The sequence below is a fragment of the Mirounga leonina genome, unplaced genomic scaffold (genome assembly GCF_011800145.1).
Source record: "Mirounga leonina isolate KUSES-001 unplaced genomic scaffold, KU_Mleo_1.0 Mir_173, whole genome shotgun sequence".
NCBI classification, from domain to species: domain Eukaryota; kingdom Metazoa; phylum Chordata; class Mammalia; order Carnivora; family Phocidae; genus Mirounga; species Mirounga leonina.
In genome coordinates this window covers 43,970,637-43,995,543 of record NW_023270447.1, presented here as the reverse complement: position 1 = coordinate 43,995,543, position 24,907 = coordinate 43,970,637, and the positions used below count along the sequence as shown (strand labels likewise).

The 24,907-nt window shown below is 39.6% G+C and overlaps 1 protein-coding gene across 2 annotated transcripts; it reads left to right on the top strand.

Annotated features, from left to right (window-relative positions):
- The first annotated feature begins 5,043 nt into the window (after window positions 1-5,043).
- Window positions 5,044-24,753, top strand: USP1 (ubiquitin specific peptidase 1). 2 transcript variants are annotated; one of them, XM_035018401.1, is made up of 10 exons: window positions 12,951-13,148; window positions 13,521-13,648; window positions 15,785-16,019; window positions 17,364-17,484; window positions 18,006-18,110; window positions 18,689-18,849; window positions 19,973-20,658; window positions 21,347-21,517; window positions 22,137-22,338; window positions 23,247-24,753. In XM_035018401.1, the coding sequence occupies exons 3-10, from the start codon at window positions 15,850-15,852 to the stop codon at window positions 23,980-23,982; spliced, it is 2,352 nt and encodes a 783-aa protein (XP_034874292.1). In that variant the 5' UTR covers window positions 12,951-13,148; window positions 13,521-13,648; window positions 15,785-15,849; the 3' UTR covers window positions 23,983-24,753. The 2 variants fall into 2 exon arrangements, with proteins under 2 accessions (XP_034874293.1, XP_034874292.1); XM_035018402.1 differs by lacking the exons at window positions 12,951-13,148; window positions 13,521-13,648 and adding an exon at window positions 5,044-5,065.
- Window positions 24,754-24,907: the final 154 nt, after the last annotated feature.

Sequence of the window (24,907 nt, the reverse complement as noted above, 5' to 3'; positions counted from 1 at the left end):
AATTAGAAGGCTATGGCTCCGAAAAAAGAAAACAAGGCAAGAAAAAAATAACTGAATGGGGATGCCTATTTTAATTTATAACTTGAGGCTTCCAAATTTTTTCAGGATTCTAGGTTTGCCTTTTTACAAAATACTATTTCTAAATTAACTGAGGCAAACAAACAGTTGAAAGGAGTCAGAATGGCTTCTGAGGCCTTTTCCCTTCCCTCATGTCCATCCACACATACACAGTGGCTGCCCTGTGCTCAGGCCCTGCCTCCAGCACCCTTTTCCTCTTTCTCTCTGTTGAACTTCTCTTTTTCTCTGAATCTCTTTCCATATCCTCCTCTCCTGAACCTATTAAAACCTGTCTCTCTAAAGTTAACTCTTGAGGATCTAAATAAAGTTAAGTTTTTTATGTTCCCTGGACTAGGGCCCCCATAAGTTTGCTGAAGAATTTACGTTATTCAGACTTACCAACTTGGTTTCTCAGATTTCAACAATTAGTCCACATGCTTGTTGGTGAGGACCAGGCCAAAAGGTGGATGGAACTAACCCAAGGGGAGCATCCTGAAGGGAATTTAGAGAAATAAACCCCTAACTTCTGACAAGATGCTAGAACACTTGCTGGACATCTCCACAGAGCAATTATAATAGCTTTTCCTAAGCCTCCTGATTGGAACAAATTTTAGGGATGGCACACAAAATCCTGATGAACCTGTTCATAACTATTACAAAAGACTCCAAATTGTTTTTAAATAATTCTGGTCTTCCTTTAGATGATGAATCCACCTGGGTAGCATTTAACTCTTATGTTTATAAATGTGCTGAACCAGGATCTTTCTCCTTTAGTTAAAAGGACCAGGATGGAATGGGAAACTATGTTCATTCCAGAGTTAGTTAATTTGATAAACTAGCTTGCTCACATCCTAGATGAGTCACCTAAAAGAAAGACAACTAAAATTTTTCATTTTTAACTCTGGCAAACAAAGTCCCCTAAACAAACCAAAACTCCCCTAGTTTCCGGTATTGTTGCAAAGAGCCAGGGCACTGGAAGAAAAGGTTGCTACCAACTTAAGAGCTCCAGGTGCCTTCAGCCCTCTAGCCAGCCTTTCCAATGTCCTAATTCCCAATGATGGGAATCTGAGGAACTACAGAGGCTCTTTCCAATTCTTTTTCTCTCTCTCTCTTTTTTAAAGATTTTGTTTTTAAGTACTCTCTATATCCGATGTGGGGCTTGAACCTACAACCCCAAGATCAAGAGTCGCATGCTCTGCAATTGAGCCAGCCAGGCATCCCCCCAGTCCTCTTTCTTAATCAGCTTGGAGAATCCACTCTTCAGATTGGGAATGAATCTCTGTCTTGACACCAGCGCTACACATTTGGTGTTCAGCTTCCCCTTCCTCAGAATACAAAGGCCCCTTCCTCAGAATACAAAAGCAGTTCAAACAGCAAGGGTCTCTAATAAACTTCAACAGATACTTACTCCCTTTTGTCTGGGCCCTTTGAGAGAGACACAGCCTTTTCTTCTCAGTTTCTCCATCTCTATTCATTAACTGGGCTAAGATTTCTTAGAAAAATATCATGCCAGAATTCCTTTCTTCCAAAGGTGGGGGGAATATTTCTATAATTTGATAGTAGTAATCAAAATCGTCAACCAGGGAAATTAATTAAATGACCCTTCAACATTTTTTTATTTGCTCTGTCTCCAACAGTGCTATAGCTGAGTCTGGGGACACCAATCATTTGTTCCTATTGGATTAGCTACCATTCTCTTTATGGGCAAAATCCTGAATCAATATTGGCAGAATCCACAGCACACTTCCCATCAAGATTCAGATAGATCCCTCAAAAGCTCCCCCCACCCGGAATTAATACACTATAAATAAAGAAGCCCTTCAAGACATCAAGCCCATAATTAAAGATTACAAGGCTTAGGGCCTCATTATCCCCTGCACTAGTCCCTGTAATACCACCCTTTGGCTACTTTCAGACCTGGAGTCTTGGTTTAGAGCCATCATACAGTTGGAATTTTCATGTTACTTCTTCTGTTTTATATAATTATTTTGTTTTGTATTTTGTCACCTGTCAAAAATTTTTTATATTATATACCCAATAATGTGATGCTCGCTCAGTGCTTTGAGATGATCTCCAATGCCTACAATCTAAATAAAATATGGACTATAGATGGGCAGTGCCTGAGAGGTCTCCCCGCTAATCTTCCTTGTTACTCAAATGGGGCCTTCAGTAGTTTTCAACTGTTATGCACTTTCCCTCTGACATGGGAAATGGCAACCAGGAAAGGTCTTCCTAGCATGGAAGGACAAAACCACTAAATATGGAAAACCTGACTCTTGATCAGTGATGCTTTCAAAGAAAGATCTTGATCAAAAGGGAAAAATAAAATTAATAATAGAAAATATTATTTAGAACGAAGTTGAGAGGTCAGCAAGGGGAGCTCGCACACACTAGCACTCCTTGTCAATTGCAGACCCAATAGGAAGAGAGAGGGACCTTGTAAGTGGATACAACTTTACTCCATCCCAGCAGAAGGAAGGAAGTTTTTCTTCCTCCCCCAACAATAGCCCAGCCAACGAGTGACTGTCACAAGTCAGGCAATGAAAAGTCACTATACTTCAAAATCCCAGTTTACGCTAATGGACTTTTTGCTTATAATAGTCCTCCCAGGTTCCACCTTTCCTCTATAAAAAAGGGTTTCATTCCTTTGTTCTCCAGATTTGCCTATGGTTTTGCTTTAGTTTGCTTATCCCAGATTTTAATTCTCTGCTATTCCTGAAAAACAAAAACAAAAACAAAACTATCTTGCTGGTGAAATAACTGGCAGTTTTATGTCTTAAGGTTAACACCCTGAGTGATAGGACTTCTACTTTAAGATAATATTCACAGGAAGACTGGAGTAGTTTGTTACATTAATGACCCCAGTGACTCAGCCCCCCTCTCCCCCTATATCCATGCCCTTATGAAGATGCCTGACTTTGAGTTTGGCCATGGGATTGGCTTTGACCAAAGAGAGGGATACAGGCAGAGGCTTGGTATACATTGCACACTGGGTTTTGCCCCCTTGGAACTCTGCTGCCATGGCCTTGTGGAGAAAGCCCATGCTGTCTCTTTGAAGAGGAGCAACCAAGGGAGAGGGAAGACTAGTGAACCCCACTGATTCCAGTCCCCAGGTGACCCTCCAACTGAATGCAGCCACCAAAGGAGCATGGCCAAGCCATAGAATCATGAGAAATAAGAGATTGTTATTTTAGACTGCCACATATTGGGGTGCTTACGTACCAAGACCTACACAAAATCTAAATTTGAATTAGGTGAAAGATAATCATCACACAATCCTCATGATAGAGCCAACTATATTCTTATCTGATTGCAAATACATGGTGGGGGGGCACCTGGTTGGCTCAGTCTGATTTTAGCTCAGGTCATGATCTCAGGGTTATGGGATTGGGCCAGGTTGGGGGGGTGTGGTCCATGCTCAGCAGGGAGTCCGCTTTAGATTCTCTCCCTCTGCCTCTCCCCCTGCTCCTGTGCTTGCAATCGCGCATGCGCGCACATGCTCTCTCTCTCAAATAAATAAATAAATTAAAAAAAAAAAGAAAAATACATGGGCTCTCTTCAAAGCCCAGAATGAAATGATAAAGTAATATACAGTGACTTATGACATACTTAAATAAGTTTTTTTAAATTAAGGTTTATAAGCCTTTAATAATATTGTGGTTTAAGCATACAGTACGGTAAAACAACGTATTATATAGTATCATCAAGTTAGTAAGAAAATATTTTTTATATATATATTTTTAATTTTTATTTATTTATTTATTTTTTAATGTTTTATTTATTTATTCATGAGAGTCAGAGAGAGAGAGAGGCAGAGGCAGAGGGAGAAGCAGGCTCCCCGCCTAGCAGGGAGCCCGATGCGGCACTCCATCCCAGGACCCCAGGATCATGACCTGAGCCGAAGGCAGTCGCTTAACCAACTGAGCCACCCAGGCGCCCAAGAAAATATTTTTAAAGATGGACCTGGAATTTGCTTGAACGCAAGGATGCTTTCAAAATGTTGAAAGACCTGGAAGCCTGTTTAAAAGGAGTCACCACAGGTTAAAATATGACTGTTTTTTTGCTTCAAAAAGGAAATAAAAATTATACTTAATTAAAACAAATTAAGACTGTAAAAAGCCATGAGTCCATAATAATACTCGAAAGAATAAGACTTTATTTTTTAAATACGTAGTACTTTATTGAAGTAAATTTTATTCAGAGTAGAAAAAATATAGATCTCTCTTCAGGATGGGTTAAACATACAAAGGGTAAGAGAATCTTAATGGTATGAGAAAAAGGAGACTCTCTTCCGTGAAATATAAATACGCCCATGAGACTTCCTGCTACCCCCTCAGCACCCACCCACTTACCGGACATTCCTCTACTGAATTGTTACCAAACATTAAGGAAGTGGGGCAAGGCATTCCTTTCCTAGGCATGGGAGGTCCTCCCACCTACCCTGGGGCTTTAGATTGTGAAACAAAATATAAAATCCTGAAGCCAAGTGGATTTTACCTTTTAAACAGACTTTAATTTGTGGAAATAATCTTTTATTTAAATTTAACTACTGGATAGTGGTTTTACTAGCTGTTTTGAGGTTGGTTGCCTTTTGTGGTTACTAAAGATGCTGGATTAAGGCCAAGTGTTCACATACTGAGCCTTTTTTTTACTTGCACCCAGAAGGTGAAGGTTGGAAGAATTGTCACCCCAATCTCAAATAATCTATTCCTGTTGAACCTCTTTGCTCTGACCTTTCCCAGGGGATGAAATCAGAAAAATAATTCATTGACAGTGCTTAAACAAAACAAAAAATATGTATATATTTTTTAGTTTTTTTATTTTTTCAAAGTTGTACATGATTTAAAGAGTTAAATGGTTCCGACAAGGCTTTACTTCCCTCAAGGCAACTACTTTCAACTTTAAGCTGATTCTTTGGTATTTACCTCCACTTATCTAAATAACACATTCATATTTCTGCTTTTTGCTTTTCAGTCAGCCGTTATCTACCAACTTCCTGACATGGAAGGTAAGGATTTAGCCTTCTTTTGCACATTTCCTTGGCACTCCACCACACATGTGCATTATTAGTCTTTTAATTCTCCTGGTATTGTTACAGCATAATTTGCTCATCCTGCCCAATCAGCAGGAGGTCATTGATGTCATAGATTATGTGATGTTCTTCAGGATATCCAGAAGGTCCAGAGCTCTTCAGGTTATTTTATGACATAGGACAGGAATGTGAACATAGCCCTGGGCCACCCTGCAAATGTGTACTTTTATCTTTTTCATGGGAATGCCAACTGTTTCTGATCCTGTCATATGATCGGGATAGAAAAGAATGCATTCACTCAGTCTACGGTGTGCACCACATACCTGAGGCTGTATTAATGTACTTTAGCAAATATACTGCATCTGGCACAGCAGCTGCCATCAGACCTACTAATTGGTTGAGCTTTACAGCAATCTGCTGGCATCTTTCAGGGGCTATCAATTTTTTGCAAGGCCACATGGTGAGTTTAATGGAGTTATGATGGGAATCTGCACCTTGTGTCCTTTAAATTCGTAAGAGTGACACTAATTTCAGCCATCCCTTCTTGAGGTACAGTATTATTTTGACTTCCCGTGCCATGTTTGGCTGGGGAGGGGAAGCTATTTCAGGGAACCCCACTTGGCCTTCTGCACTATGATGGCTTTTTACTTTACAGGCAAAGGTTCCCATGGATTTGTACCAATTACCAAATAGGTGAAGCTCATTATACATTTGGGGACTGGGGAAATGATGACTGGGTTGGGCCACAGACCCAGTAGACCCACTCTGAGCTAGACCTTGTCATGGTCCCATTTATTAACTGGCCTCTCTATGCTCCCACTCTAACAGGCTCATGATGATGCTTCTGGTCTCTGGATATCAATGTCAATTCAGACCCTGTGTCTAACAGTCCTTGACATGTCTGGGTATTTGCATTTCCCCAAGGTAGTTACCCAGGTAAATGACCAAAGATACTTTGGGGATGATGAACTAGGAAAATCATTATCATTTATACTTGAAATGTAGCATTCCTTCCTCCTAAGCACCTTCCTCCTAAGGACCTCTTCAGTCAGTGATTCCAGGTCTATATACTAGCTCAGGTATGAAAATGGATTAAGGAATGGTGAATTTATTGAGTGAGGGATCTTAGCCTCCTGGTCAGCTAGGCTTGATTTTTTTTTCTGCTGATACAAACTAAATAGGACCTTTTTGGCTGCCTACCTATTTTGCCCTTAGGGATACCATGTTTTATTAACCATTTCCATAAATGTGTGGGTTAGGTCCACATTATAATATTTGTAATACCCTGGCTTCTGGGAGTTGAGCACTGCCATTTGGTCTTTACTGCTTTGGGGTCCTGTCATCTGCATTGCTATCAGTGAGTCAGGTTCTGGAGGCCTCTGCTACCTTCAGCCATGACTTGCAGAGAGCCACTACTAAACTTTTTAGTGATATTCCTGCCCTTTGCACCAATGCATTTCTTATGGCCTTGATAAATGGTGTGTCCTTTGGGCTGTCCTTCAGAACAGAATTATCATAACCTTCTGGCTATAGATAGTACATCCATTCTAACACACCTACTTCCTTGAACCTTTTTATCCTTTCTTGTCCTACCTACCTGTCCTAGCACTTCTGGCATTTCAGTTTTAGTGAAAGCACTGGTTTTTTTTCATGCTTTAGTAGGAGCCATCATAGTAGTGAGTTCACACCAGCTCTTTGGGCCCTTGCCGGGATGTGTGCTCCACCATCAGTAGAATTTTCCCTATCCCATTTTGTGGTCTGACCTCCTTGATCAAGGCCTCTCTGAATCCTGTCCCATGCCTACTCCTCAAGCTGCTGATGGTACATGCTGGCTAGGTCTTACATCTTCTTTGGGGAATAGTCCTTTACCTCCATTATTAGACACAGTACCTCCCAACTGACTTAACCCTAATTATAGGCCTAGCAGCAGAAGGCGTGTGTGTGTGTGTGTGTGTGTGTGTGTGTGTGTGTGGTGTCTGCTGGGGGAGAGGGGAACGTGTTGCCTTCCAGTTAGAAGCCTCTGCGAAGTCTTCTAGCACAGGAAAGTGATAGCTCTAGGTAGAGACGAGTGAGGAGTGAGTAGAGCCACACTGCAGGCATCTGAGGAGCCTGAGGAATGAAAATCTCTAGGAGCACCACCCAGCTGTCTCCTCCATGTGTTGGAATGCTAGATTTTCTCAGTCATGGCCCTGACCTTGCCACAACAGACCTGCCGTTTTGGGTCATTTAACCATCTTTTAACCACTCTAAAGTCTGGTCTTATTGCTTGTCATTCTCCACTCCTTCGCTGCTAATGAGAGCTTTCTTGTGCGCAATGAACAGGGGCTCTGCCTTTCTCTCCACACTTAAAATTGCCTAATACCTACCCTCAGCTGTTCATTCTTTTTTTATAACTAATGGAGCTTAGCAATAGTCATCCAATTCTGTTATCCTTATCACTGTTACTTTTACTATATGTCTCAAATTCCTGATATGTCACACCTCTAGTGTTCCCTTCCACCTCATAGATCACCCCAGTTAGACCATCACCTTGTGCCAGGGGCTGTCTGTGCTTCATCTGCTACCAGCCAGGTGGTCCATAATCCATCTCCCAAATTCCATCTTAATGCCTGCTTTCTCCAACCAGTCCTGGTATCACTTATCATAGGTAGGGTTCTTGGGAAGCAGACACTGGGACAGAACATAGAAGATATGGAGGAAGGGAGAGGAAGCAGGACTAGGCAGAGAAAGAAGTCAAATTTTAGTAAAGTTTAAGAAAGTTGGGTTTTTTTTCAAGATGTATTTATTTATTTTAGAAAGAGAGAGCAATGAGCAGGGGGAGTGGCAGAGGGGGAGGGAGAGGGAGAGAGAGAGAGAAAGGGAACAACAAGCAGATTCTGCACTGAGCGTGGAGCCCGACATGGGGCTGGATCTCACGACCCTGAGATCACCATCTGAGCTGAAACCAAGAGTTGGATGCTTAACCAACTGAGCCACACAGGCGCCCCACGGGTGCAAGAAAGCTTTGAACTACCTGCACAGAAGCTCTAGAGTGAATATTGCAAATCATATGTCCCATGGTGGGCCATAATGGCAGAGTCTTTCTATTCCAGCCTTGTGCAATCACCCAAAATCAGCTGCCCTGGAAAGGGCATGACCTTGGGCAAGGCTTCTCCCTGCAACTGAAGTAGACCCTGATGGAGCTGACAGCTGGAGGTACTCCCTGCAGCTTGGGAGCAAGTCCTTTCTTGAAGGGTGTTCTGGGTGGCATCTTCATATCTACTACTAGGGCAAACAGAGATATCAAGCACATTCTCTTTTGCAAAGAACCAAAAGATCTACTTACTCTTTCTTTTTTCTTTTTTTTTTAACCTTCTGCTTCCCCAGCTGGGGAAATCTTTTATTTAGTCAAGAAAGTACAAGCATAGCAGAGAGTATTTGTCCTCCAATATCTATTATATACTTCTTCCTTGATATTATGATCCCTTTTTTTTTTAGCTTTTTTTAAAAAATTTTATTATGTTATGTTAGTTACCATACAATACATTAGTTTTTGATGTAGTGATCCACGATCCATTGTTTTCGTATAACACCCAGTGCTCCATGCAGTACGTGCCCTCCTTAATACCCATCACCGGGCTAACCAATCCCCCTGCCCCCCTCCCCTCTAAAACCCTGTTTGTTTCTCAGGTCCATAGTCTCTCATGGTTCAGATATTATGATCCCTTATTGGACATATAGGCACTGAGAATAAAGTTAATTCTGGCCCCTGGATTGTAAACAGGAATGGCGTGTACAACTTATAGGAAGTATCCTTCAAGGGAGGAGGCACGATCATCTTTCTCCTTTTCTCTTTTCTGCTTATTAGAATGTAGACATGATGGCTGAAACTTAAGTAGCCATCTGGACCATAAGGTAGAAGCCACATGTTGAGAATGGAGGAAATTAGGTCCCTGATGGTCATGGAATCACCACTAATCTAGACTGTCTACCTCTCCACTCTGTTTATGTGATAAAGAAATGTGTTCATCTTGGCTAAGGGCATTTAAAAAAATATTGTTTCTCATAGATTAACCTATTCCTATCTGATGCAGAATTTGATTCCTATAAACTCATACAGCACACAACATGCCTTAACATAAATGTTGTATTGGCTTAGTGGAAGCATTTGGGCAGTGTGTGGTAGAGACTCAGATATTGCAACATGGAAAACTGGAGACCCTTGTTGTCCAGTTGCAAGATATTTGTGGCATGAAGGGAAATAATTGGAAAAATGTATGAACTTGGTATTTGCTGACTTTAAATTTTCACCAGTTTTAGCACAGTTCTTTGATTAGCTCAGGCGAGAGCTAGTCAATCTGCAAGTAGGGATGGAAAGGTATATAGCTTTGCTAAGAGGGGAATTCTGTCTACAATCTAAGTGTATTAAGAGTTCCATAATTTGGAAGGGCTGAAAAACCCTTTAAATCAAAGCACACAGAAACTGCCTGTGAACAAAAGCCTTGGAAGGAAATATGCCTGCTGTTCAGCCATACGAGGCTGACAAAAATGGATTAAGAATGCTGTCAACCTGGGGCGCCTGGGTGGCTCAGTCTGTTGAGCATCCGACTCTTGATTTTGGCTCAGGTCCTGATCTCAGGGTGGTGAGCTTGAGACCCGCGTCAGGCTCCCTGCTCAGCAGGGAGTCTGCTTGAAGATTCTCTCCCTCTGCCCCTCCCTCTGCTCTCTCTCTCTTTCAAATACTTTTTTTTTTTTTTAAAGAATCCTGTCAACCTGTAAAATCCCATTGTTTCAGATGCCCCCAAGGTAGCTGTCATTAAGAGTAAGGTAGTTGAGCAGCACATGGAAGCTAGGAAATAAGAGTCTTTGGGCTTAAAAATTCTATCTTGGCAAGAACTACAGCTGTAATTTCTCCTACATAGAACTGAGTGAAAACAAAAGGATCAGAGACCTTTTACATTTTTGCATGAATTATATTGCCAGATACATCAAGCCTGATATACATTCATGGGCTTCCACTGTCGCTACCGACAAGCACAGTTGTGGAGGTGTTTGGTATTTCTGGAACAGCATTAGCAGAGGCGTCAATATCTAGCCACTAGTACCGTGGGCCCTAACATTCAGGACTGAAGACATGTATTGTACTAGAGCAGATCACAGTGGGTATAGTGTGGTTCTGGAATTGGCCACACAAGCAGCGCTCTGATGGTTGTGGTTCCTAGGTATATGCAGGAGCAATATAGTTCAGGAGTCTTCATTTCCTGATTGTAGAAAGTCATTGCTCCCTTGGTGGCCTGGTCTGTGAAGACTTTGGGACTCACTCCTGAAAAACTAATCTTAGAGTCTATTTAATCAACACTCCCAAGTATTCAATACTCTTTGTGCTTATACCAGGGGAATGGATTCTATTCTCTTCAACTGAACCTTGACTGATATTATAAATTGTAGAGGAAGAATGGTGGCTGCAGACAATAGGATTTCAATTAAGATAAGGGAACTAGAATTAGGAAAATTATAATAGGAAACTAGAATTGGTTATCTGTCCTGGTAGAGTTTGAAAGCAGCAATGATTCTGCTAGTACTGGAGAATGAAACACTCCAGTACATGATAAACAATGGCAAACTAAGGGACTGACCTATAATATTTCCACTTCTGTCCTTGTCTATTTTGGTGATCAACATTATACTGGCTTCAAAATGAGGTGGGGTGCTTTCTTTTCTGCTCCCAAATAGGAATTATTAATCCCTTGAAAGTAGCTCACACCCTAGCTTTGAGCTTATTTTACCAAGTGATAGCATTAATTTCTCTTTAGGCAGTTCAGAGTCGCTGTGTGTGTCATACTGTTATTTGTAAAAATTCAGTGATAAGGAGCTTTAAAGTCTCACTCTTAAAATGAGTATTTGGGAAGGGTATTGATTCTTTTTTTTTTTTTTTTTTTTTTAAGGGTATTGATTCTAAGGGGAGTAAATTAAGAGGCAGTTATCTGGATTTAGGATTCTTGGCTTGGCAAGAGAAGAGGTCATCAATGCCCTGCAGAGTTTTTAGGATAGATTTCCACTCTAGGTGATTTCTTCCAGTCTTGTGGTCTTAAATACCATTTGGTGACTCCTAAATTTATATCCCCTGATCCAAATTTCCCCCTCCCCCGCCAGCTCCAAACTTGCTATCTGTTGGCTCAACTTCTCTGTATGTAAAGTAGGCATCTGCTATAGTGTGCAAGAACAATAGTCCCTCACAACAGACCCACTAGTACCCTAATATTTCCCATTTCAGCAAGGACCAACCACTATCCAGTTGCTTTGGGGGAAAAATAATCCTTGTCATTTTGGTCTCTTTTTATTACAACCCATCAGTGGATCCTGTTGGCTCTACTTCAAAATATATCCTGAATCCTCCCAGTTCTCAACATTTCCACTGCTACCACTTATTCTAAGCCAAATAATTTATTTCCTGGGCATCTGGAACAGTCTCCTAGCCAACCTTCCAGTTTGCACTTTTGAAGGTCAACAGTCCATCCACCACAAGCAGTCACTTTACAAATTATGTCACTCCCCAGCTCAAAACCATCCAATGACTTCCATTTCCTTACCCTACTTAATCAGAGCCCTGCTTATGTTAACCTCATTTCCCACAATCATCACATCTAGGCTCAATGTGCTCTAAGCACCCTCGCCTCCTTGCTTCTGTCCAGAACGCCGAGCACATTAAGCTTGAGGACTTTTAAATTTGCTGTTCTCTTTGCCTGATTTATTCTTCCCTGAGATTCCTCCAAGCTTCACTCTTTCATTCAGCTCTCTGCTCAAATGTCAACTCAAAGAGGTCTTTCCAGACTATCATATCTAGAACAGCCCACTCTTTATCTCCTTTCCCTACCACTCATTATTTCCTATTTTAGTTTAACTTCCGCCCTCTCTAAATGTAAAGCTCCTATGGAGCAGGAAACGTATTTCATTCACACCGTATCCCTAGCGCCTTGAAAAATGCAAGCCTGGCACCATAGTAGGCACCCCAAATCATGCTTGATTAAATGATTTTGGACCGAACTTATCCTGCTTAACTCCATCACTTGCTTTGTGAGATCACCTCACTAAGGTAAGCATAACAACAAAAGGAAACAAACCAGGTAAGGCCTGCCTCGCCGCATTTGAGCTCTAGTAAGGGCTCGCGAAGAAACCCTTTCTAGCTCCCCAGGCCAGAGCTGGGCCTTAAAATGCTCTTTTCCTTGTTTGGCCGGGAAGGGAAACGGGTAAACAGAAGAAACTGAGGCATGAAGGGCCATGGAAGAAGCCTCAGCGCTGCAGTATACGGTTGAGAATTCGCTGTTATCCAGGACCGCGCTGGTTTCTGTTGGCGGGCTGTGGGGCCGCGACTGCAATTCCAATCAGAAAGCCGAGCACCAAGCAAACCCGTCAGCCATTTTCCGAAACCAGTCTCCCTAGTAACCCCGCCCGAGTGCGTGCGCAAGAAAGGGGCGGGACTTATTGTGAGGGCCTCACTCCGGAAACCGCACCCTCGGAGGCGTCCCATCGTCGAGGATTCACAAAACGCGGAGCCAGATTTAACAGTCGGCGGCGAAAGCGCGCACTCGAAAGCCAATGAGAGCGGAAGGAGGGGACCTCTCCTGAAGGGTACTCTGCATATCTAGCAATGATTGGTCGAGTTCTCCTTTCTTCTTTTTGGTATTGGCTAGACTTCCTTCTTCCGCCCACCCACTTGGCTTTTGTCTAGGTACTTCTGATTGGCTCCTCTTGGGTGGTGGGGGGGGCAAGGTTTGGGGGATTGCTTATCGCAGATTGGTGGATTTGAGCACCTAGCGTCGTCTTCTCGAGGAAGGAGACCGTCCCATCCTCTCCCTGTCCTGTCTCCCGACCCGTACGCTTTTCCTCAACTCGCGCGCACGAATGGTTAAAAAAAAAAAAAGGGTGTGAGGCTCGAGCCCGCCAGCGAGGCCTCCAGCACCTAGCGCGCGCCCTCAGCGAGGACCCGCGCGAGCTGCCCGTGACGCTGCCTGCGCTGTTTGAAACTGAAGAACCCGTTAGGATCTTGGGGAAACTACCGTTCCAGCTGGTTCCGGAGCCCGTGCGTGCCAGGGGGGCGAGTGGCGGTCGCGAGGCGGCTCCCGCCTTTCGCGTCTCTGCAGCGTGGAGACTAGAACCGGCACTTTCGAAGGACGCCACCTCCAATCGCAGTGCTGGCGCGGGCGGAGGCTAAAACACGGGGGTCCTGAGAGTGAGGAAAACGCGCCAAGTTCCCCTCGGTGGTGGAGTGGGAAAGACCCTAGCGGTTCAGGCTTTTGGCGAGCGGGACCACTTCTGGTGCTCCCTGCCATCCGGGGGCGGGGGCGGGCGGGGGCGGGCGCCGCTCCCGGGATGTAGTTGGTGCCGGCGCAGGGCAGGACCGAGCGGCAGCCCGGGTTCCCGCTCTTGAGAGCGAATGGTCACTCCCCTGCAGGGAGAGCGATCCGGCCAGCTTTTCCTTGGGTCGGGGGCCGCGGGCAGGGTCTCACCTGTCGCACCCACACCCATCCCGGCTGCACTCGGGGCGTCACCGCCGCGGACCTCGCTTTGGGCCATGACCAGGTAAGGAGGGCCTGGGGAGGAGGGGTCCGTGCCTGGGCGCCAAGGCAAGTTCGGCCGGGTCCCGACGGGCACTGCCCCGGGACGCCGCGGGGGAGACGCCAGGACCACTTCGCTGCGACGCCCTTGCCGAGCTGCCAGCCAAGCCCTCCCGGCACCGCTGTGTCTGTGTTGGGGGGCGGGGAGGGTGCCTCTCCTGCAGCCATAGGGATTCGGGGAGGCAGGTGCGGGCTGGGCATAAATAGGCCGACTCCGCGGGCGAGGGGGCTCGGAGCTGCGGTGCGGCGGGAGTCGCCACCGGTCAGCCTCCCGCCGGGCCCCGGCCGTGTCTGACGGGCACGGACGGCAGCACAGCCTCGTCTTTTCACTTTTGCGTTCCGGGAGTGATGCGGGGTCGGGAGAAAATGTTTCCACTCAGGTCCGGAATTGCTAAATTTTATCGCGCACTCTCAATTTTTCTAGAAGTATTTAGAAGGCCACGTGTTTTAAACCTTTGTGGAGGATGCTATCCTTAATTGTTTTACGTTTTTCCCGAAAAATTGGAATTGAGTCGTGTCTTGTAAGGGGAAGAACTTAAAACTAATGAGACTGAATGTTCGTACTGTCATTTGTTCAAGAGCATTTAATGCTCGATTTATTATGTTTTCTGCGAAACTTGATTTAGACTTAAGGAAAGCCAGGAGCAAGAAGTGGTGTAGCATAAGATGCGGTAGCTGGTAAAAATGTGATATTGTCAGTGATGTTAAATGTTAGTAATTTGAGGGAGCCAAAAGGCTTTATTGTTTAGGATTTATCCGTTATTTCAGCTGCGCGGTCATTTTTTTCTAATATGTACTTAAATCCGGTTAGAGAATACACTTTCCATCATTTAGAAGAATTACCTCCCAAGAAAAACCTTTGACAAGAATCGTTAATGCTTAGAGATCCCTGACAAATTGGCGCAGGCTGGTTTATCATTCACGATAGCTTTCCATCAGTAGCATTAAGTGACTTGGAGGGTAAATTGAGTTGGAGAGGGGGATGGGGAAACTGGTCAACTTTCTAGTTACTTCTGAGTTGAGTCTCAAAAATGTGGTTTCACTACCGAGTTCAGTGTTGCGAATTCCCAGATCAGCGGCAGCCGAGTGAAATGTTTATTAGTAAGTATGGAGTTTGAGTGAATTATCTACTCATCCTATTAATGTGTCTGTATTTGAAAGTTATTGTCGAGCTTTTGTGCTCTAATATTCCAATCAGATAATTTTCCCCTGATATCTTAATGAAAATAGGATGGGTGTATAAAATAACTATCACAAGTACTGCGGGGTTTTTTTTTCATCCAAAAGTTTTAACAAGAGGAAAAAGTTGCAAAAGTCAAAATCATACTTTTTCTACTCTAAGCAGCATTAAAAAAAATTTATAGTTTAAAAAAGTGTTTGGAAAATCAGTAGTGTATTGTGTTTAGTGCATAACAGTTTGGACTGCACAAAGTGCGGCAGTTCTTTACTGTCCCAACCATGCATGTTTCATTACTTTTCACTCAAGTTTTTAGGTGTAACTGAATACTAGATCTGTGCCTTTGCTTATATGCAAATTATACTTTAATTGGGACTATAGTTGACACAACTTTACATTAGTTTCAGATGTACAACATGGTGACTTGTGCAAATTATACCTTAAAGCAGCTTTTTAGAGACTTTATTTCATGTATTCATATTAATAACTAGAAAAGACCTTGGAAGGCTCATTCACTTCTAGTACTCTGACTTCCCATTCATCCCTTTCTCACCTTGTACTTAAGAATTAGAGACGGTTGTTCAGTCAATATTTTCGGAATAAGTTAAAATAAAAATTAACTTTTTACTCACTACTACTTTACTGTAGATGTACTAAAATGGGGATATTTCGTGATGTGGCTCTTAATCCAACAGACTAATGAAAGTTCAGTATCTGATAATTTTTGTTAAGAAACTTAAAGACAAATGGCAAGCTCCTTCATTTAAGCAATAAGCATCGCGTGCCTGTTACTGGCCAAGCATTGGGTTTTCAAATGCAAAGTTCTAATTAATTCCATTCCTTGGTAAATTTTCAAAATTAATGATTTTATTGCCTACAGCAGATAACTGAAAAGTAATGAAACCTTTTCTCTGCGATTAACAGATATGATTGGTGATTACAACATCCTTGTATAAATTCTTGTCAACTCCTGGGGATTTGAAGAGAAAATGCCTGGTGTCATACCTAGTGAAAGTAATGGGCTTTCAAGAGGTAGCCCATCAAAGAAAAACAGACTTTCCTTGAAGTTTTTTCAGAAAAAGGAAACTAAGAGAGCCTTGGATTTCACGGATTCTCAAGAAAATGAAGAAAAGGCTTCTGAATATAGAGGATCTGAAATGTATGTATGTTATTTTTAAGTATATTTCTGTATTTTAAGAATTCCGTATCAGTGAAGAAGCAGTGAACTTTGATATCTCCAGACATTCTGACTTGATAGTCTATGCAGGCAAAACACAGTAGTGAGACAAACCTATTAGCCAATTAGATTAACTTGGAGAAATATTTATTGGCTAAAATTATTTTTCAGTTCAAATTTGTTCGTAGTATAACACATTCTGTGTAAAGGGTAAAGAAATAACGTGATTTTTTTTTTTCTTTTGGGTGGTTCAGAAGACTTGACAGTTCTTGAGATATTTAAATTTTATAGTCATACCTAATATGTATGAATTACCAAACCTGTTGTATGTTGCCAACTTAAGATAAACCTAAAAATAGGAAATGCTTTGATGCAAGTAAATCCTTCAGTGACTCAGATCTGAACAAAATGGAATATTTTAATACTGTTCTAGTTGTAGTCTACACTAGGTCGCTATTCAACAAAAAGGTGCACTGCTGTATGACTAAACTGGATTTGGTCTCGTGTAATTTCCTAATATTTACCAATAATCAGTTTAGGAGATGTGAATCTTATGTTTAAAACACTTTGAGGTGCCAGAGTAGTAAGTGGCAGCTGTAAAATAAATAAAAATGCTGTTGAGGACCTACTACTTGTTAAAGTAAGGTAAAAGAATTACAAACTTGAACAGTTCATTTTAAAGTGAAGGACAACTAATTCTCTTTATAGACTCTTTCCTTTTAATCTTAGCAGAGCCTGATTTCTTAGGTAGTACAGCCTCTCCTAGATACCATCATAGCGTATTCCCAGGTTTTTATTGAGAGACTGCTTTTAAAAATGTCATGTAGGGGGGCGCCTGGGTGGCTCAGTTGGTTAAGCGACTGCCTTGGTCATGCTCCTGGAGTCGCTGGATCGAGTCCCACATTGGGCTCCCTGCTCGGCAGGGAGTCTGCTTCTCCCTCTGACCCTCTCCCCTCTCATGTGCGCTCTCTCATTCTCTCTCTCTCAAATAAATAAATAAAATCTTAAAAAAAAAAATGTCATGTAGGGTTTATTAATCACAGTACCAGTTCAATTTTCTATGCTCTAAAATGGGATTAACAGCTTCATGATGGAATTGTTTAGAGGCTTGTTGTGTATAATATTTTTAAAGTGCTTGTAAAACTTTTATTCTGGGTATGTAGCAATTTTCACACCTGTACAGATTTCTTCTCAAGTGTCACCTAAATAAAGTCCATATGCTTTTCAGTTCATACAACTTTTGGAAAAAGCTAAATCTTAGGAGGTATAATTTCTACTTTAAGATACTACACTTCATAAAACCTCTCTCTGCTCTATACTTAATAGTGATCAAGTTGTTCCTGCAGCACAGTCCTCACCTATAAACTGTGAGAAGAGAGAAAACTTGTTACCATTTGTGGGACTGAATAATCTCGGCAATACTTGTTATCTTAATAGTATACTTCAGGTAAATTGATGACTTTGCTATATAATAAAGCTTCAGTAGGCAAAGCATGATGTCACATTTAATGTGTTCTGAGAATTTCAGATTATTGGGATAATTGTCCATACGTCTTTGCCTTTGTTTGTAAATAAACTAGAATGGACTAAAGTAATGATTCTGTATGTTACCAGTTTCCTTTGGGGTGAGAGAAAGTGATATGTTAAATAAAATGGGAATAACAAAATTGAACTGACTTTGGTTAATTGGAAGATGCCAAACCCTTAGTTTTTCTGCTTGATTCCTAGTGCAGTGGTGACATGAATTTTAACCTTTGGAACTCTGCTTTATGTTGTACCCTTCTAACCATAAGTCTTAGCAATATGTGCCCAGCCTCAGTGCTTTGCTGCCACTGAGGGAAGACAGTGGGCTAGTATGATGAAATAGAAAACAATTTTTGATCTAATACTAATCTCAGAATTTTAATGCATTTAAAAGTGCTCTACAAAAAATGTAGATAAACACTCAGACATTCTTACTTTTTATAGGTATTATATTTTTGTCCTGGTTTTAAATCTGGAGTGAAGCACTTATTTAACATTATTTCAAGGAAGAAAGAAGCCCTAAAAGATGAAACCAATCAAAAAGATAAGGTAAAAAATAAAACAACAACATATATAAAAAGTATAGTCATGGAAATTCACTTGCTTAGAAATGAGAAAGTAATAGATACACAGAGGATTTGGGAGGAGGATAACAGATTATTTCTCTGTTAAACTATAACTGAGAAATTTCTCAGTATCCTGTGTTTTCAGAAAGGCATTTTTTTTTTCCATTTTTGTAGGTTAGCTAAATACATTATCACCTTTTACAGTGTCTTCTCCTGCCCTCTAATTTATTGCTTACCAATAAGCATTGTCATTTATATGCCAGAGTCAGTTTATCATACCATTATACCATCTGCTACTTATCTATTGTTTTCCAGTACTCACTTTTAAAATTTAAATATAAAGAAAACTTTGACTTACACAATCAGAAAACCATTCTCTTCCAAGTAGAAAGTAATGAAAAAATACTCTTTTAAAATTTTTTAGTTTATTTGTATACCTCCATAAAATTAGTGTTATAATAATGAAATTAAATTTAGCAAAGCTAGTATTGTCTAGTGAGAAAAAGAAAAGAGGGAATGTACTTAATTTGTTTAATGGTTTGTGGGTTTCTTTTTTGACAGGGAAATTGCAAAGAAGATTCTTTGGCAAGTTATGAACTAATATGCAGCTTACAGTCCTTGATCATTTCAGTTGAACAGCTTCAGGCTAGCTTTCTCTTAAATCCAGAGAAATACACTGATGAACTTGCTACTCAGCCAAGGCGACTGCTTAACACACTCAGGTATAGCCTTTCATATAATTTTAGGATTCCAGCTTAGCAACTCATTGCTCTCTTTGGAGGAGAGTGATATGTGAACAAATAGGGGGAATAAAGGGCAAAGAAAACAGAAACTACAGATCTACAGTCCCTAGTATCCCAGAGGCTCTGGAAATTAGACATTTCTTTGGTAAGTTTGGTACTAATAAATTCATTAGATCTGAATCGGTATGAGGCTTTTTATAGTCTATTCATTTTTATTTATAATGTGAATATTCATACATTTTTCTGTAGAAATAGTAGTATGTTTAATTATGGGATAGTACAAGTGCCATATTTTTGATCTGAAAATTACTGAATTTCTCAAATACATTTGGTCCTAAGAAATTTCAGATTAGGAATTATAGGTTTTTATTCAAAATATATTATGCGTAAGAACTGTAAATTGCAAGTATTCTAGTTTTGTTGTATGTGCTTGCAGAACTATTAGTTAGCTGGATTAGATTTCTTTGTATTGTCTTAAATGAAACTTCAATATATAAAATAGCTTTATCTAATATGTTATAGGGTAAATCTTTAAAAAGTTATTTAAGAATAGACTTAGGGTGGGGAACCTGGCTGGCGAACCTGGCTGGCTCAGTTGGTAGAGTATGCAGCTCTTACTCTGGGGGTTGTGAGTTTGAGCCTCATGTTGGGTGTAAATACACTGTTCTGTGTTTGTTGATGAGCGTAAGTGTAGTGTAGCATGGGGGCCAAGAGCAGGTTTGAATTTTAGCTTTGAGCAAGCTACCTTATCTGTAAATCAGGGTAATAATAGTACTTACCTCATAGGATTATTCAAATTATGTTATATATCTAACATAAAAAGCATCTTGAATAAAACCTGGTACATGGTAAAATATATATACTAATGTTACTGGTATTTAGAAGAGGATGAAAGTATTTGTGATAATGAATATGAGGTAAAATTTGTTTTTACTTTTAGTTACAAGTTTAGGTAAGAAGTTTCAAATTAGTTGAATAAATGTTTTTAGATTTTTAAAATAATTTATGCTCTCTCTCTAAAGGAATCAATTTCTCTATAGAAAGGGTTTTTGTATTCTATCTTTAAAACTAGAATAGATGAAATGGAAATTTTTATTTATAGGGAACTCAACCCTATGTATGAAGGATATCTACAGCATGATGCACAGGAAGTATTACAGTGTATTTTGGGAAACATTCAAGAAACATGCCAACTCCTAAAAAAAGAAGAAGTAAAAAATGTGGTAGAATTATCTACTAAGGTAGAAGAAAAACCTCATCAGAAAGAGGAAGTGAGTGGTATTAACAGCATAGAGATGGACAACCTGAGGCATTCTGAAGACTATAAAGAAAAACTCCCAAAAGGAAATGGGAAAAGAAAAAATGACATTGAATTTGGTAACATGAAGAAAAAAGTTAAAGTATCCAAGGAACACCAGTCATTGGAAGAGAACCAGAGACAAACCAGATCAAAAAGGAAAGCTACAGGTGATACGTTAGAGATTCCTTCTAAAATAATCCCCAAGTATGTTTCTGAAAATGAAGGTGCAAGACCCTCACAAAAGAAATCAAGAGTTAAAATAAATTGGTTGAAGCCTGCAACTAAGCAACCCAGCATTCTTTCTAAATTCTGTAGTCTGGGGAAAATAACAACAAACCAGGGATCCAAAGGACAGTCGAAAGAAAATGAATATGATCTTGAAGAGGACTGGGGGAAGTGTGAAAATGATAACACAACTAATGGTTGTGAACTTGAGTCTCCAGGGAATAATGTTAAGCCCGTTAATGAAGTTAAGCCCATAAACAAAGGTCAGTATAATTTATTCTTAGACTTTGATAGGTAGGAGGATTAACAGCTGCAGAACTGTAATGTTCTTAGATACGTGTACAATATAAATGTACTTCGAGTTTTAAGAGAAAATTTTAACATGAACTGTGGTGTTTCAAACACTGTGCTTAGATGTGTGTGTATAAATCTCATTAATCTTAAGGTGATGTTAATGTAATGTTAATTTATGGTTTATAAATAAGGGGAGTTCAATACATTTTAATGGAGAATTATTTTAACCTTTTGAAAGCAGTACTTGACAATAAACTCAAGAAATTACATTTAATGAAATACATTTTTAGAGAACTAAGTAGGTACACTGTTCTTGAACTGGATTTCTACCTAGTTTTGTCCAGATCTCAGACAAAATGTATAGTATTGACGTGGTTAATGGTTTTACCAACAGTGTCATACTTATTTGGGGGTTATTCCTATAGGAATGTCTTTGGGAAGGGAGTAAAAATGACATAATTGTGACTTTCTTTCTTCGAGACAACAGTAATTCATATTCAAAACTATCTCTACAGGGAATTTATGGGTCATGAGTAAGATACCTCTTAATGCTAATAAGCAAGTTTAGATGTAAAAATTAACCTTTTACTCATGATACACTGTAAATGAACTATTGGTTATGTGGGCTATGCTGAAAAGTTTTCCTTTTTTTTTTAGGTGCAGAGCAAATTGGTTTTGAGCTAGTAGAGAAATTATTTCAAGGTCAGCTGGTATTAAGGACTCGTTGCTTAGAATGTGAAAGTTTAACAGAAAGAAGAGAAGATTTTCAGGACATCAGTGTACCAGTACAAGAAGATGAGCTTTCCAAAGTAGAGGAGAGTTCTGAAAGTAAGCAGAATTGGAGTCTTGTATGGACTTTGTGTGGACCGTGGAATAAGTAGTTTTCTTCAACGAAACACAGTCTAATAGTAGTTTGACATAATTATTGAGAAAAAAGAGCTGGCTTTTAGTCTCTGGTATAATAAAATTTTTCTGCTCCTATAGATTCACTTGTTAATAGTTAGCATTTGGAAAATTGTGGCATCTTTATTTTAATGTATACAGTGGGGAAAAAGGGAAAACTAAACACTTTAATAACTGGTGGGTGTCTCAGTCTTAGAGTTACATCTTTGAGCCACCGTTTAAAGTGATCACGAGACTGGCTTACCTCTTCAGATACTGGAAATTAATAGCTAAACTAAAGTCTGTCTTAACACTCAGAGTAGGTTATCTTCATTTTGCCGTCCTGTCACCTAAATACTTTCTGGCTGCCCAAATACAAATATTTAAAAGATACGTATACTGTTGAGGATGAACTTAAAAGTTTCTGAAACTCAAAGGAATGTTTTTACTATTTGGGAAGGATTAGTCAATTGAAATTGCATGTTAATTTTGAACATGGACCTTGTTTAATTTTAAATGTCTGAGAGGTTTTTCATTTGTGAGTGAAAGGAATTCTCTTATGTAGTTTCTCCAGAGCCAAAAACAGAAATGAAGACCCTGAGATGGGCGATTTCACAGTTTGCTTCAGTGGAGAGGATTGTAGGAGAAGATAAATATTTCTGTGAAAATTGCCATCATTACACTGAAGCCGAACGAAGTCTTTTGTTTGACAAAATGCCTGAAGTTATAACTATTCATTTGAAGTGCTTTGCTGCTAGTGGCTTGGAGTGAGTATTATAAATAAAAGCTACATGAAAAAAAATAAGCTCTATAAGAAGTTTTGTTCAAAATATTCTAATAGTAAAATAGCGTAATAGCATAATATAAACTACTGAAATGAATTTATAAAGATTACCTTAGAAAAGTCTGTTCTCTTTTTAACAGTTTTCTTGTAAAAATGCATCAATTTAAATCCTTTTGGTATGAATACAGATTCTAGGATTTCTTCCCACATCTTTTAATCTTCATTCCTTATTAGAAACAGTTTCAAGTTGAATTGATTAAAGCAAGCAAAGAGATTTTTATATACATTGAGATTTTTTTTTTTAGGGGAGAAAAAGGCAGAATTATTTCATTTTCAAAGTAACCAGGAGTCAAACTAGTTCTTGGAAGAATGAGAGATTCTTCTCGTTGAAAATTTAAGTACCTTTGTGACATGTATACATGTAAATGAATTGTTTGAAATTACCATGAGGGCTTTCTAGTAGTTCTCTATACACTTTATTATGCCTGAAGATGACACACAGTGCTTTCTTTCAGTGGACATTTCCTTTGCTCCCCAAATCCTGGTAGAGAAAGCCTTCACATTAAAATTACTTAACTAAAATGTAAAAGGTTTTGAAGTTAAATGGCATTTAAAAACGGATCTTCTCATTGTACAAAATTAGGAAAGTAGAGAAAATGAAAGGGAGAATGCCATATATCCTTCACAGAAACAGGTGAATATTAGCACTTCAGTATTTTTTCTTTGTATACATAAGTATACAAAATTAGAGTCTGGTTTTTATTTTATGTTTATATAAGCACTAAATATTAAGGGTCATTCAGACTTCTACTTGGTTTCACATTTGGGGGTAAAACTGAATATATGTAAAGTGGAATTGCAGAAAACCCCTTTTTTTTTTTCCTTCCAAAGGTTTGATTGTTATGGTGGTGGACTTTCCAAGATCAACACTCCTTTACTGACACCTCTTAAACTGTCACTAGAAGAATGGAGCACAAAGCCAACCAACGACAGCTATGGCTTATTTGCGGTTGTGATGCACAGTGGCATCACCATCAGTAGTGGGCACTACACTGCTTCTGTTAAAGTCACCGACCTTAACAGTTTAGAACTAGATAAGGGAAATTTTGTGATCGACCAAATGTGTGAAATAGGTAAGCCAGAACCACTGAATGAGGAGGAAGCAAGGGGTGTGGTTGAAAATTATGATGATGAAGAAGTGTCAATTAGAGTCAGTGGAAATACACAGCCAAGTAAAGTTTTGAACAAAAAAAATGTAGAAGCTATTGGACTTCTTGGAGGACAAAAGAGCAAAGCAGATTATGAGCTATACAACAAAGCATCTAATCCCGATAAAGTTGCCAGTACAGCATTTGCTGAAAATAGAAATTCTGAGACTAACAATACTAATGGGACCCATGAATTTGATGCAAACAAGGAATCCAGTGACCAAACAGGCATTAACTTTAGTGGATTTGAGAACAAAATTTCATACGTAGTGCAAAGCTTAAAGGAGTATGAGGGGAAGTGGTTACTTTTTGATGATTCTGAAGTGAAAGTTACAGAAGAGAAGGACTTTCTGAATTCTCTTTCCCCTTCTACATCTCCTACATCTACTCCTTATTTGCTATTTTATAAGAAATTATAGAGTGAGTATTTTCCTTATGTATATATTAAACAGACCTGGACAAAAGCTGGTAAAGTTGATTACATCAAAGAGTCTAGCTTATCTTTTGAAGCTATTGGATATTATTGGTCTCTCTAGGTTTTTATATAAATAGTGACATTTGAATTACTGAAAACCATGGTAATTTTTAGAATTCATTTCCCATAGTAGAGACTAGTGATGCATTAGCTTCTGGGAACAAACCTGCATAGGTTCTTAATTGAATTACTCAAATGGGAAGCGTTTAAACACTTTTGAATTTACACCTATCTTTTGTGTTTGCTTTTTAAAATAAAGTGCTTGTATTTGTATCTCCATATTTTGGAGTAATTATCTATATGATGTTTATAGGTCCTGTGGTTTTTCAGCTAAAAAGCAGAATCTCATTTCAGTACATTTAGTTTTATAAGTCATGAAGCCAAATCTTTAATGGGCTGTATTTAGAGGCACAAAGTCTGGAATATGTGTGTATTCACAGTAGTCTACACTTTGTGCCTTGAATCACTTTGAAAAGTGTCTCAGAAAACCTGGACAGCCAGTCCTCTTCTATCTTCACAACAATTTTATATGTATTTATGAAAATGATTCTGTATTCTAGTAAATCTTTTTGGGCATGGACTAATTTGTATCTCTTCATAGTCATATTCTGCACGATCTGTATATAGTATATCAAATTTAGAGGTGTGACCTTAAAATTAACTTTTTTTAAAAACCGGGAGGTCAATAAAATTTAAACTGCTTAACAACTATGTATATAACTGCTCATTTTTGCTTGCATATTTTTTTTTTACCGTAACTATAGCTGAGTTCTTTTAAGAAAATGTATGTGTATGTATAATATATACATACACACACATACCTAGAAGAGAATAAACATGCGTAATTACCTTTAATAATACCGTGAGAG